Genomic DNA, 12,601 nt, shown 5'->3' on the forward strand with positions numbered 1-12,601 from the left:
ATGCCTTACCGTCCAATTTCTCCTGTTCCTATTCCAGCTCCGGTACCTCACTATCAAGTTCCAGTTCCTCAATATCAAGCTCCACAACCTCAATTCCAGGCTCCTCCACCTCAACATCAACAGAATAATCAACCACGTCCAGTTCAGCAGCAACGACCAAATCAACAGAGGCCATATCAACAGTACAATAATGTGAATACCACTCCTATCCCAATGACTTACACTCAATTGCTACCGTATCTGATTCAGAATGGGACTGTCGTGCCAAGGGCATTACCTCCAATGCCGAAGCCGCATAAGCCTTGGTATGATGAAAATGCTAGATGTGCCTTTCATGCTAATTCAGAGGGTCATACAACAGAGAATTGCAAGGTGTTCAAGCTTCGGGTCCAAGAGTTGATAGATCAGAAAATATTGTCTTTTGCTGATGTTCCAAATGTGGGGAACAATCCTTTGCCTAAACATGATAGTTCAGGTGTCAATGCTATAGAAAGTTCAACTGATGATGGATTGATAAAGGATGTGTTCAAGTTGAAGACTCTTTTAACAGTGGTCCATGCTAGATTGATGGAAGCAGAATTGATGAATGGAGTACATGATAATTGTGTGGTGTGTTCATCCAACCCTGATCAGTGTGGTGAATTCAAAATTTGTCTTCAACGTTTGATGGATCAGCGGGTTATTCAGTTCACTAGAGCAAAGATTGATGAGGATGTTGCTGTGATTGTGCCTATATTTGATCAAGAGAGGCTTCCCAAGCCTTTTGTGGTCCCTTATCAGAGAAATGTTGACCTAGAGCCAGTAAAGAAGATTGAGCCCATGGTTATCCATGTTCCCGCTCCATTCTCATTTGACAGTACCAAAGCAGTGCCTTGGAACTATGAGCCTGTAGTTTATGTGGGTAACAAACCAGTAATCTTGAAAGAGCCAGATGTGACTAACATTGCTGGAGCTAGTGGTGTGACTCGAAGTGGAAGGGTTTTCGCTCCTGAAGTGATCCCAAACAAAGAAAGTGTACCAACAGTTGAACCAACAAAAGGGAAAGAGGTGAATCCTCCAGAAGTAGGAGAAGGCTCATCTAAGAAAGCAGTGACTACTGAAGAGGATAGAGAATTCTTGAAGATCATCAAAAAGAGTGATTACAAGGTCGTAGATCAGCTCAACCAAACTCCTTCAAAAATCTCCATTCTTTCTCTACTTATGAGTTCTGAGGCTCATAGGACTGCTCTATTGAAGTTCTTGAACGAAGCTTATGTGGCAGAAGATATCAGTGTTATTCAGTTTGATAATGTGGTTGCTAATCTCAATGCTAGTAGTTGTTTGATGTTCACTGATGATGATTTACCCCCTAATGGGCGAGAACATAATATGGCGCTTCATATCTCCATTCAGTGTACAGATGTTACTTTGGCTCGAGTACTGGTGGATACAGGTTCATCCTTGAACGTGTTACCTAAGACTACCCTGGCACAACTGAATATTGAAGGGGTGCAGATGAGACCCAGTGCTTTGATAGTTAAAGCTTTTGATGGGTCTAAGCGAACAGTTATTGGGGAGATTGACCTCCCAATCCTGATTGGCCCTCAAACTTTCCGTATTACCTTCCAGGTAATGGATATTAGGCCTGCCTATAGTTGTCTATTAGGTAGACCTTGGATTCATGCTGCTGGAGCTGTCACCTCGACACTTCACCAGAAGCTGAAGTTTGTTACTTCTGGTAAGCTGATATCAGTATCCGGAGAGGAAGATATTTTTGTCAGCCATTTGACTTCTTTCAGATACATTGAAGTAGGTGAAGACATTGTTGAAACTCCTCTCCAAGCCCTTGAAGTGGTCAATGTGGTCCAGACTAAGCCGAAACTTGTTGAAGAACCCAAGGGGGTCATGACCTCGTGGAAGAGTGTGAAAGCTGCAATTGAAGCTGGTTGCCCTGGAAGTTGGGGAACAGTGATTGAACTACCAGAGAAGAAAGACAAGTGTGGATTAGGATATCAGCCGTCTATTGAACTTTTCAAAGATCAGAATATACATCAGGGGAAGGTTCCTAGCATCCAGGAAATATTCTCCAAAGCTGGTTTCCGAAGTGATGATCAAGTGAATGCTCTTGAAGATGAAGATCTAGATTTGCCCAAGATGTTGTTTTGTGGACCTCCAGATGCCGCTCTCACTAACTGGAAGGCAACAGATGTTCCGGATATAGTTTCTTGTTCAAAGTAATTTACTGTTTTCTAAAACATCCAATGTCATGCCCAAGGCATATGGATAGCTTTGTAGGGCCCATTTTGTGTTAATAGTTAAGCCTTATCATCAATACAAAGCACATTTTTTGAGATCCCTGTCTTTCATCTTTTTAATTTATTTATTTTTTTACAAACAAATAAACAACAAAAAAAAATGGCAATTTTTATTTCACATCACTTTCATTTTTTAAAATCTTCCTCTAAAAAGAAAAATCATTTCCATGCAGATCATTAATAACTGGATCCATTGAACACGACAATGCTATAATTCCCTATGACTTCGACCTCCCGATTAACCAAGCTGAAGAGGATGGTAAGGAAGACTGCGAACTCCCAGAAGAGTTGACCAGACTTTTGAAACAAGAGGAAAAGATGATTCAGCCTCATCAGGAACCAGTGGATGTGATCAATCTGGGGACTGAGGAGGATAGAAAGGAAGTCAAGGTCGGAACTGCTTTGAAAGAAAATGTGAAGGAGGAACTAGTCAAGCTACTACATGAATATGTGGATGTGTTTGCTTGGTCATATCAGGATATGCCAGGACTCGACACCGACATAGTTGTGCACAAGCTGCCGTTGAAGCCGGAATGCCCGCCCATTAAGCAGAAATTGAGAAGAACTCGACCAGACATGGCTGTCAAGATCAGAGAAGAGGTCAAGAAGCAGTTTGATGCAGGTTTTCTAGCTGTTGCAACTTATCCACAGTGGATTGCTAATATTGTGCCAGTTCCGAAGAAAGATGGAAAAGTTCGAATGTGTGTAGACTACAGAGACCTGAATAGAGCTAGTCCCAAAGATGATTTTCCTTTACCTCACATTGATGTATTGGTAGATAACACAGCTCAGTTCTCTGTATTCTCCTTCATGGACGGATTCTCAGGATATAATCAGATTAAAATGTCTCCCGAAGATATGGAGAAAACAACTTTCATTACACCATGGGGCACTTTCTGTTATAAGGTAATGCCTTTCGGCCTGAAAAATGCTGGGGCAACCTATCAAAGGGCCATGGTGACTCTTTTCCATGATATGATACATAAGGAGATTGAAGTCTATGTGGATGACATGATTGCCAAGTCTCAGACAGAAGAGGAGCATGTTATTCATCTGAAGAAGTTGTTTGTAAGATTGAGGAAATATAGACTGCGCTTAAACCCTGCTAAATGCACTTTTGGAGTAAGATCTGGAAAGCTTCTAGGATTCATTGTGAGCCAGAAAGGCATAGAAGTTGATCCTGACAAAGTCAAAGCTATTCAAGAGATGCCAGCACCTCGGACAGAGAAGCAAGTCCGTGGTTTCTTGGGCAGATTGAACTATATTTCCAGATTCATCTCGCATCTGACAGCCACTTGCGAGCCAATATTCAAGTTGTTAAGAAAAGATCAAGCCGTTAGGTGGAACGATGATTGCCAGAGTGCATTCGATAAAATCAAACAGTATCTGCAAGAACCACCAATCTTAGTGCCACCAGTTCCAGGAAGGCCTCTCATTATGTATTTGACAGTACTCGATGAATCCATGGGATGTGTATTGGGGCAGCACGATGAGACAGGTAGAAAAGAGCATGCTATCTACTACCTGAGCAAGAAGTTTACAGAATGTGAAATCAGGTACTCCATGCTAGAAAAGACTTGTTGTGCATTAGCATGGGCTGCTCGTCGCCTAAGACAGTACATGATCTGCCATACAACAATGTTAATATCCAAGATGGATCCCATCAAGTACATATTCGAGAAACCTGGATTAACTGGCAGAATCGCTCGTTGGCAAATGTTGTTATCAGAATATGACATTCAGTATGTAACTCAGAAGGCCATTAAAGGTAGTGTGTTATCAGAGTACCTTGCGCACCAGCCAGTGGAGGACTATCAATCGATGAGACTCGACTTCCCAGATGAAGACGTCATGTACATAAGAGACTATGAGATTCCAGGCCCGGAAGAAGGCCCCAAACCAGGATCGCGGTGGACGCTCGTGTTTGATGGTGCCTCAAATGCATTGGGTAACGGAATTGGGGCTGTTATAACTTCTCCAAAGGATTTTCATCTTCCCTTCACGGCAAGGTTATGTTTCCAATGCACCAATAACATGGCGGAGTATGAAGCATGTATCTTGGGAATTGAAGCAGCTATTGATCTACGAATCAAGATTCTTGAAGTGTATGGGGACTCAGCACTTGTCATCTATCAAATCAAAGGAGATTGGGAGACCCGACATCCCAATTTGATCCCATACCGAGAGCATGTCATAAAGCTAATCCCCTACTTTGATGAGATTAATTTCCATCATATTCCTAGGGAGGAGAATCAACTAGCCGATGCCTTGGCTACTCTGTCATCTATGTTCAAGGTCAAGTGGGCTAACGAATCACCTGTTATTACAATTCAACGTCTAGACGAGCCAGCACATTGCTTGGCAGTTGAAGCAGAAACAGATGGCCAGCCGTGGTTTTATGACATCAAACGATATCTTGAGAAGCACGAGTATCCAAGTGATGTATCCATCACAGACAAAAAGACCTTAAGAAAGTTATCAGCCAATTTCTTCCTAAGTGGTGGTGTTCTATACAAAAGAAACTTTGATTTAGTTCTGCTCAGATGCGTGGATAGACACGAAGCCGACCTACTCATAAAAGAAATACACGAAGGTTCTTTAGGAATTCATGCAAACGGACATGCAATGGCGAAGAAAATCCTTAGAGCTGGTTACTATTGGTTGACAATGGAAACAGATTGTTACCACTATGCCAGGAAATGCCACAAGTGCCAAATTTATGCTGACAAGGTGCACGTGCCACCTACTCCTCTAAATGTTTTATCAGCTCCATGGCCATTCTCAATGTGGGGCATAGACATGATTGGTATGATTGAGCCTAAAGCTGCAAATGGACATCGGTTCATTCTGGTTGCCATTGACTACTTCACTAAGTGGGTAGAAGCAGCTTCTTATGCCAATGTGACGAAGCAAGTAGTCACTCGGTTTATCAAGAAAGAGATAATTTGTCGCTACGGAACTCCTAGCAAATTATCACTGATAATGGATCAAATCTAAATAATAAGATGATGAAGGAGTTGTGCGAGAATTTCAAGATTGAACATCATAACTCGTCACCTTATAGGCCAAAGATGAACGGAGCTGTAGAGGCAGCTAACAAGAATATTAAGAAGATCATTCAGAAGATGGTGAAAACTTATAAAGATTGGCACGAGATGCTACCCTTTGCTTTGCACGGATATCGAACAGCTGTTCGCACTTCAACAGGGGCGACCCCTTTCTCACTAGTCTATGGCATGGAGGCTGTGCTACCGATAGAAGTTGAGATCCCCTCATTGAGAGTCTTGATGGAGACAGAATTAGAAGAAGCTGAATGGATTCAAACCAGATTTGACCAGCTCAATCTAATCGAGGAAAAGAGGATGACAGCGTTGTGTCATGGTCAGTTATATCAGAGGAGACTCAAGCGGGCGTTTGACAAGAAGGTCCGACCTCGAGAGTTTAATGTGGGTGAACTAGTTTTGAAAAAGATAATCTCCCTCCAGAAGGATTCACGTGGCAAGTGGATTCCAAACTATGAAGGACCATTTGTGGTGAAGAAAGCTTTCTCTGGTGGAGCTTTAGTTCTCACGAACATGGACGGAGAAGAGTTGACACACCCTGTCAATTCTGATGCAGTCAGAAAGTATTATGCCTAAGAAAAAGATATGGATAATAAAAGCTCGCTAAGTTGAAAACCCGAAAGGGCGACTTAGGCAAAAAATGAGCATCCCGGTGAGTTGAAAACCCGAAAGGGCGGCTCAGGCAAAAATTAGGGATAAACAAAAAAATTAAGCCCGGTAAGTCGAAAACCTGAAAGGGCGACTTAAGCAAAAAGGGTAAAATCTCCCGGTGAACTGAAACTCTTAAGGAGCAGTTCGCGCAAAAGTTAGGGAATATCCAAAAGCATAATACTGCAGCGACATAAGTCAACACTACAACAAAGCTCAGATGGAAGAAAACAGTCCAATTACCATCTCCAGAAGCAAAGTAATGAGGACTAGAGGACATAGGGGAAAGTAGCAAAGTTGTATTTCGTTGGAAAATCAGTTAAATTTTTTGTCGCCATTTTACTTGCTTTCTTTCTCTGTAATCTCCTCTTAGAGGGGTTTACATCTTCATGAACCTCATGTATGAGTTATTCTTCTCATCAAATAAAATTGTTCAGTTGAACATTGCTTTTCCAATTGTTTCTGTTTTTCTGCTTAATGTCGCTTTTTTATTTTTGATAAGATAAAAACATTAAAATAGTGGAAACGACAAAGCTTTTGAAAACTTTAAATTGTTTTGATTTTGAAAGTATAAAAGGAATTTTTGTTGGTTTACAACAATGCATCTGGTTCACAAGACGTGGGACATTTCCTAGATCATTGTAATCTAAAGAAAGTTTGAAATGGATTTTCTTCTAGAAGCAACAAGTCCTCATTGAAGCCCGCTTGGCGGAAAAGCAGATATCAAGATATTTTGCAACAACAAAAATCATCTGCACGGTGACAAAACTATCCAAGAGAAGGCGTTGGGGAATCCGAGCTTGATACCCACAAAATGCATAAACTAATATATTCATGCATTCACATTCATTTTGCATATCATGTACAAAAACAGATCATGCATAAACCTCAGCCGAGTTCAGCAACCTCTCAAGAAAGTTCAGTGTAATCCTCAGCAGACCAAGATGCAAGAGGTATTCTCAAGAGTAGAGCAGTTATCTTCTCCAGTACTATAGTATTTTCAGAATACAGTCATTGTTGGTAATGATTCTTAAGACGAGTTTCTTCCCTAACAAGGTGATTGATTTTTATTCCGTTGGAACTTAGGTGTAAACAGAATTTCTGTTTGGTTTCCCCAGTAGATATCTCCACACAGAGTTTCTCCAACATTGTATTTTCTCCAGCAAAATTTCATGAACTCCCCAGCAAGTCTCTGGGATCTTCTCATTCCCCAAAAAGTCTTCTGTCAGCTAAGAGCAGCTGAACATGCAGTTATTCCCCAAAGGAACCATTTTGTTTATTTCCCAGCATTTTGCATCAACCAAGAGTAGTTGAATGCATTAGTTTCAGCCAAGAGAAGCTGAATACTATTTTATTTTCCAGCAGTTTACTTCAACCAAGAGCAGTTGAATGCATTAGTTTCAACCAGTAGCAGTTGGACACCATTTTATTTTATGCAGTAGTTTCAGCCAAGAGCAGCTGAACACTATTTTTATCTCCCAATTTTGCTTCAACCAAGAGCAGTTGAATGCAGTGGTTTCAGTCAAGAGTAGTTGAACACTATTTTATTTTATGCAGTTTTGCTTCAACCAAGAGCCGTTGAATGTAATAGTTCACCCAAGAGTTGTTGAATATGACATCTTTAGCCAAGAACAGCCGAATATGATCATTTATTCCCCCAGGAGTGTCTGCCTTCAACGAATAATGTCTGAAGACCAGTCGAGCATGTTACCTTATAACAAATCCATCCTAGAGGTCTAATGTCAGTCAAGAGCAACTGAACATGATTCTCTCATCGCCAATCATTTGCATATCATTTGAGAAATCAAGAGCATTTCCCATTTACATTCATGATTAAGAAATCAAGAGTATTTCTTAACTCATACGTATTTCATTTACATTCATGATTAAGGAATCAAGAGTATTTCTTAATTTATTTGCATTTCATCTGAGAAATTAAGAGCATTTCTCAATTCGTTTACATTCATGATTAAGGAATCAAGAGTATTTCTTAACTCATACATAGTTCATTTACATTCATGATAAGAAATCAAGAGTATTTCTTAACTTAAACCTGCATATCATCTAAGAAATCAAGAGTATTTCTTAGTTCACTTGCATTCATGATTAAGAAATCAAGAGTATTTCTTAACTCATACCTTTCATATTTAAGAAGTCAAGAGTACTTCTTAACCTACATATCATTAAGAAATCAAGAGCATTTCTTAATTCATTTGCATTTCATTCAATCATATGATGATTAAGAGATCAAGAGTATTTCTTAATTCATTCATCTCTAAGGAGGCGAGAGTACTTCTTAGCATCCATATCATGTGTCATTCATACAGTTGAGAAATCAAGAGTATTTCTCAATTCATTTGCATTCATGCTTAAGGAGTCAAGAGTACTTCTTAACCTTCATTTACATGCATATCGCCCGACAATTAGGAAATCAAGAGTATTTCCTAAATATCATTGCATTCATTAGCATTACCATTGGTTAATTAAGAAATCGAGAGTATTTCTTAAAACCCAGTGTATTCATCTATAATCGCGCCATATCTTTCTTTCGCATAGAAGGGCAAAATTTGGGTCTGTCTTGGTATTTAAACTATCTTTCACCATGATGATTTGAAGACAAGAGTTCTTCATATCCTCCTGTTAAAGATATTTAAACAGGGGCAGCTGTCATACCCTAAATTTTACCCTGAGTTTTCACTCGCATCACCAGCATAAATCAATCCATTTTTGTCGTGTATTTCATCAGTTTAAAGCATTCATCAGGGTTCAGGTAAAAAGTCAGGAATTCTGACATTTTATCTGACTTTGATAATACTCATTCAGTCGTCTATTGATTAAGAAGTCAAAGGACTTGATTTCTCAATCTCGTTGCATCGCTTATTTTTATTGCATCATATTTCAGAGGTTCAGAAGGTGACAATCAAGAGTATTTTTGTCATCTGAATCTGGGTAGAATTTAATTGTGATTGAGAATTAGAGGTAAATGGTCCAAGGGCGATTCATTTACATCTGATTGTCTGTTCACGATTATTCAATCAGCAATTCAATGCATTCACATGCCATTTGCATTTTTTATATGTCACAATATGCATTTTTGTTTCGCACAAGTGCTCGAAATTTCGCTTGGAATAATTTCTTGGATCTACAGACAGACCAATCAAATCGTTTCTCAACTGTACATCAAATTAGCAAGCAACAAATTTTAAAATGGAGCTTCCATACATCATCTTATTAATCTACGTTCCATGTAGTTTAACCTGATGTGCTCATTTTAATTTTTTTTGACTACTTTTCTCAATCGCATTTTAATTAGCCTGAGTGTTTTAACCGGTTAGTTTTTATTTCAAAATTTGATCAAAACGTGTGTGTTTTCGAGAAATTTATTCCGCGTTGATCAGTTTGATGCACTCAATTTTTTTTTTCCAGGAATTTTTGCGTTCGACTTTTGTTCATCTTAAATCCGTTTATTTTTATTTCTTTGTCTAAATAGTCATAATAATTAATTAGATTTTTCTATTTTTCATTTCGATTTTATTTAGTTTAACTAAGTCTTGTTTGAATTTTAATTTTTTTACTTTTTAAACTTTCATACTTATTTTTATTATACAATTGTCTACAATGATTTATTTTAAATTTTGTAAAAAAAGCTACTACACATGAGTGTTCCTAAAGAAGAAAACGTAGATCCAGGGAAATTTTGACACATGGCACGCAAGTGTGTGGCTATGAAAAATTCTTGTTTTATTATTATTATTATTTCTTTCTTTTCATTATTTATGGAAAAGGGAGTAGTAACCAAAAAAAAGAAAAAAAGAAAAAAGGATGTACGAAAAAGAAAGAAAGAATAGAAAAGTTGGTTTTGAGAAATACTATCTCTCTCATAAAACTCTGTCCATTCATCACACTTTCACTTTCCATACTACAAGTTTTAAAAACATAATTTCTTCCTCTCAAAAAAAACATCTCACCATCATAAAAAAAAAAAATCACATCTTAACTCCTTATGCTAAAACACACAGAACCTTAATCTTCTTCACCATTCAAATCACTCAAACTACACCCATAACCAACACCACACTAAAATCAAACATTCATAATTTATCACAAAAAACATATTTTTATCTTCTACAAATCTCACACAACAATGTCTCCATTATCACTTAACCTTCCATCAATCCATCCCAAAACAACTTAACTCTCATTTCTTATCCCTCTCCACACCGTGAAATTTCGAACGACCGAGACATACGACAAACCGTCGTCGACCGCCACGAAGTCTCTATTTGGTAGCTTTTTCTTTGCTTTCCAGTTTTGTTTAAATATTATCTGAAGTTTGTGGAGGTTTCTTTTGATTTTTAGAAATTTTGCTTTTTATTTTATTTTCTTGAATATGTAAGTTTGAAAGAAAAAGAGAAGATAGGAATGAACAAGTGGGAGTGGAAGGATCATGAGAGAGAAAGTAGAGAAATGGTTTTCTCTGTTTGTTTTGTTTCAAACCAACATGTTTCTAGATGAAGGAGGATTTTTTTTATTTTATTTTGCAATTTTTCATCCCCTGCCACGTGTCAGTCAGTGGATGGGGAGTTAAAAAATTTCTCATGCTATAGCTGGCTGGATGCTCCCCCATTAATCGTTTTTTATTTATTTATTTTAATTTTATTTTTTTTTATCATATTAAATTGTTACTATTGTTTATTATTATTATTATTATTTTTATTTATTACCAATTTTATTATTATTAATAACCATCTATCTTTACTAGTTATTAATTTTTTATTATGGTTAATTATTATAATTAATTATTATAATTTATTATTATTATTATTATTATTATTTATTAATTATTATTAATAATTATGATTATTACTGTTTATGGTTAGTTATTTACTATAATTATAACTATTGTTATAGTCATTATTATTTTATTTTTATTACTATTGTTAATCATTATTAGCTGTTTACTTTTTGTTCTAACAAATTTTAAATATTAATTTTGTTATTTATTTATTTATTATTGTTAATTATTATTAATAATTATTCTTATTATCATTATTATTATTATTATTATTATTATTATTTATTTTTTTGCTTATTATTATTACTTACCGTTGATTATTATTATTATTATTAATGTTAATTATTATTATTGATTTATTATTGTTATTTATAATTTTTATTGTTGTTATAATTATTATTATTTGTTATTATTTTTATTTTCATTATTGCTTTTGTTATAATCATTGATTTTTTTTACTATTATTGTCATATTTAGTTATTGATTAAATTATTTATTTTAAATATAAAAAATTGATTTATTTTTTCTCCGTTGGGTTTTTCACAAATGCGTAACAATTTAAAGTTAAAAATTCAATTTAAACTTTTGATTTTTACTTCGAGTCCCGTGGCTTTCTCTTGGGCCTTCTCACAACGAGATTCTTTTATTTCTTCAAATGTCTTTCAAAACTTGTATGATTTAGTTATTGTGTTGTATCCCCATTCGATAAATTGTACCCCCATTCCCGTAAGCATGTAATAAATTTATCGCTTTCATTTACTTCATTGTATCAGTTGATTGTTAATTCCAAGATTAAAATCAACCTTTTTCAGAAAAGAATAAAAAAACAAACACTCGATCCAACGTCGAGTCTCTTTTTTTTTCTAAATCAAATGCAAAATTGATTACAAAGTCAAATATACCCCCGCCACATCCAAATTATTTTCATAAGTCAACTTGAGACACTTGATCCAAAGTCAAGTCGTCCCCCTGTTTTAAAAATCTTTTCACAATAAAAATGGAAGAAACTGATTAAGTTTAGACTTTCTCTGTTTCGAATGTTAGGATACTGCTGTAGAGCTCAATGTTCAAACATTCGTCTTCCATATTAAAATACAATAATTACCAGAATTAGGTCATTTCTCTTATAGAAGAAAAAGATTGATTGGGTATCGACCTTCTCTTTCCCGATTATTTGGACACTGCTGTAGAGCTCTCTGTTTGATTAATCGTCTTCCGTTAATGAACCTTGACCTAATTTGCCACACATTTTCATAATAAACTTTTGGATAAAAAGAGAGTGATTGGGCTTAGGCCTCTTCCTTTTCAGGCATTCGAGTATTGCAGTAGAGCTCCCTGCTTGAATGTCTGTCTCCGCTTAAAATCAACTCACACTCATCAAACTTGTTTTCCGCCCTCGTGCGACCCCGAAAACATTTTCAGAAAAGAGTATGCAATATCTATTTTGATGTGAAACAAACAAAGACTTCAGCCTCCAAGAGTGAGCAGCAAGTAAAGGTTTAATCGCTCAAATGTGATCCAAGCATCACTCTCTTTAAAAGCAATCCACCCAGTAGTTCTCTTTGGGTAGAACTACGTATGCCTTGAGTTCTTCATAGCACCTGGAGATACGTAGGAGCAGGATTGCGAAATCTTGTCAGGCACATTAATATTAAAAACCCTAAGTCTTTCCTTTCTTTCTTTCTCTTTTCTCACCCAATAAGTAGAAGATCACAAACGATATCAAGCCAACACTCTAACACGAAACTAGCTAAATGGGTCCCATCGAGTACGATGGATGTGAGGGGTGCTAATACCTTCCC

At 36.8% G+C, this 12,601-nt stretch overlaps 1 protein-coding gene across 1 annotated transcript; it reads left to right on the plus strand.

Annotated features, from left to right (window-relative positions):
• LOC127078541 (uncharacterized) lies at positions 1-2,217 on the plus strand. Its single transcript, XM_051018989.1, has 3 exons — positions 1-1,146; positions 1,237-1,532; positions 1,938-2,217. Exons 1-3 carry the CDS (start codon positions 1-3, stop codon positions 2,215-2,217), a joined length of 1,722 nt encoding a protein of 573 aa, XP_050874946.1.
• Positions 2,218-12,601: the final 10,384 nt, after the last annotated feature.

Source organism: Lathyrus oleraceus, chromosome 5 (genome assembly GCF_024323335.1).
Source record: "Lathyrus oleraceus cultivar Zhongwan6 chromosome 5, CAAS_Psat_ZW6_1.0, whole genome shotgun sequence".
Classification (NCBI taxonomy): domain Eukaryota; kingdom Viridiplantae; phylum Streptophyta; class Magnoliopsida; order Fabales; family Fabaceae; genus Lathyrus; species Lathyrus oleraceus.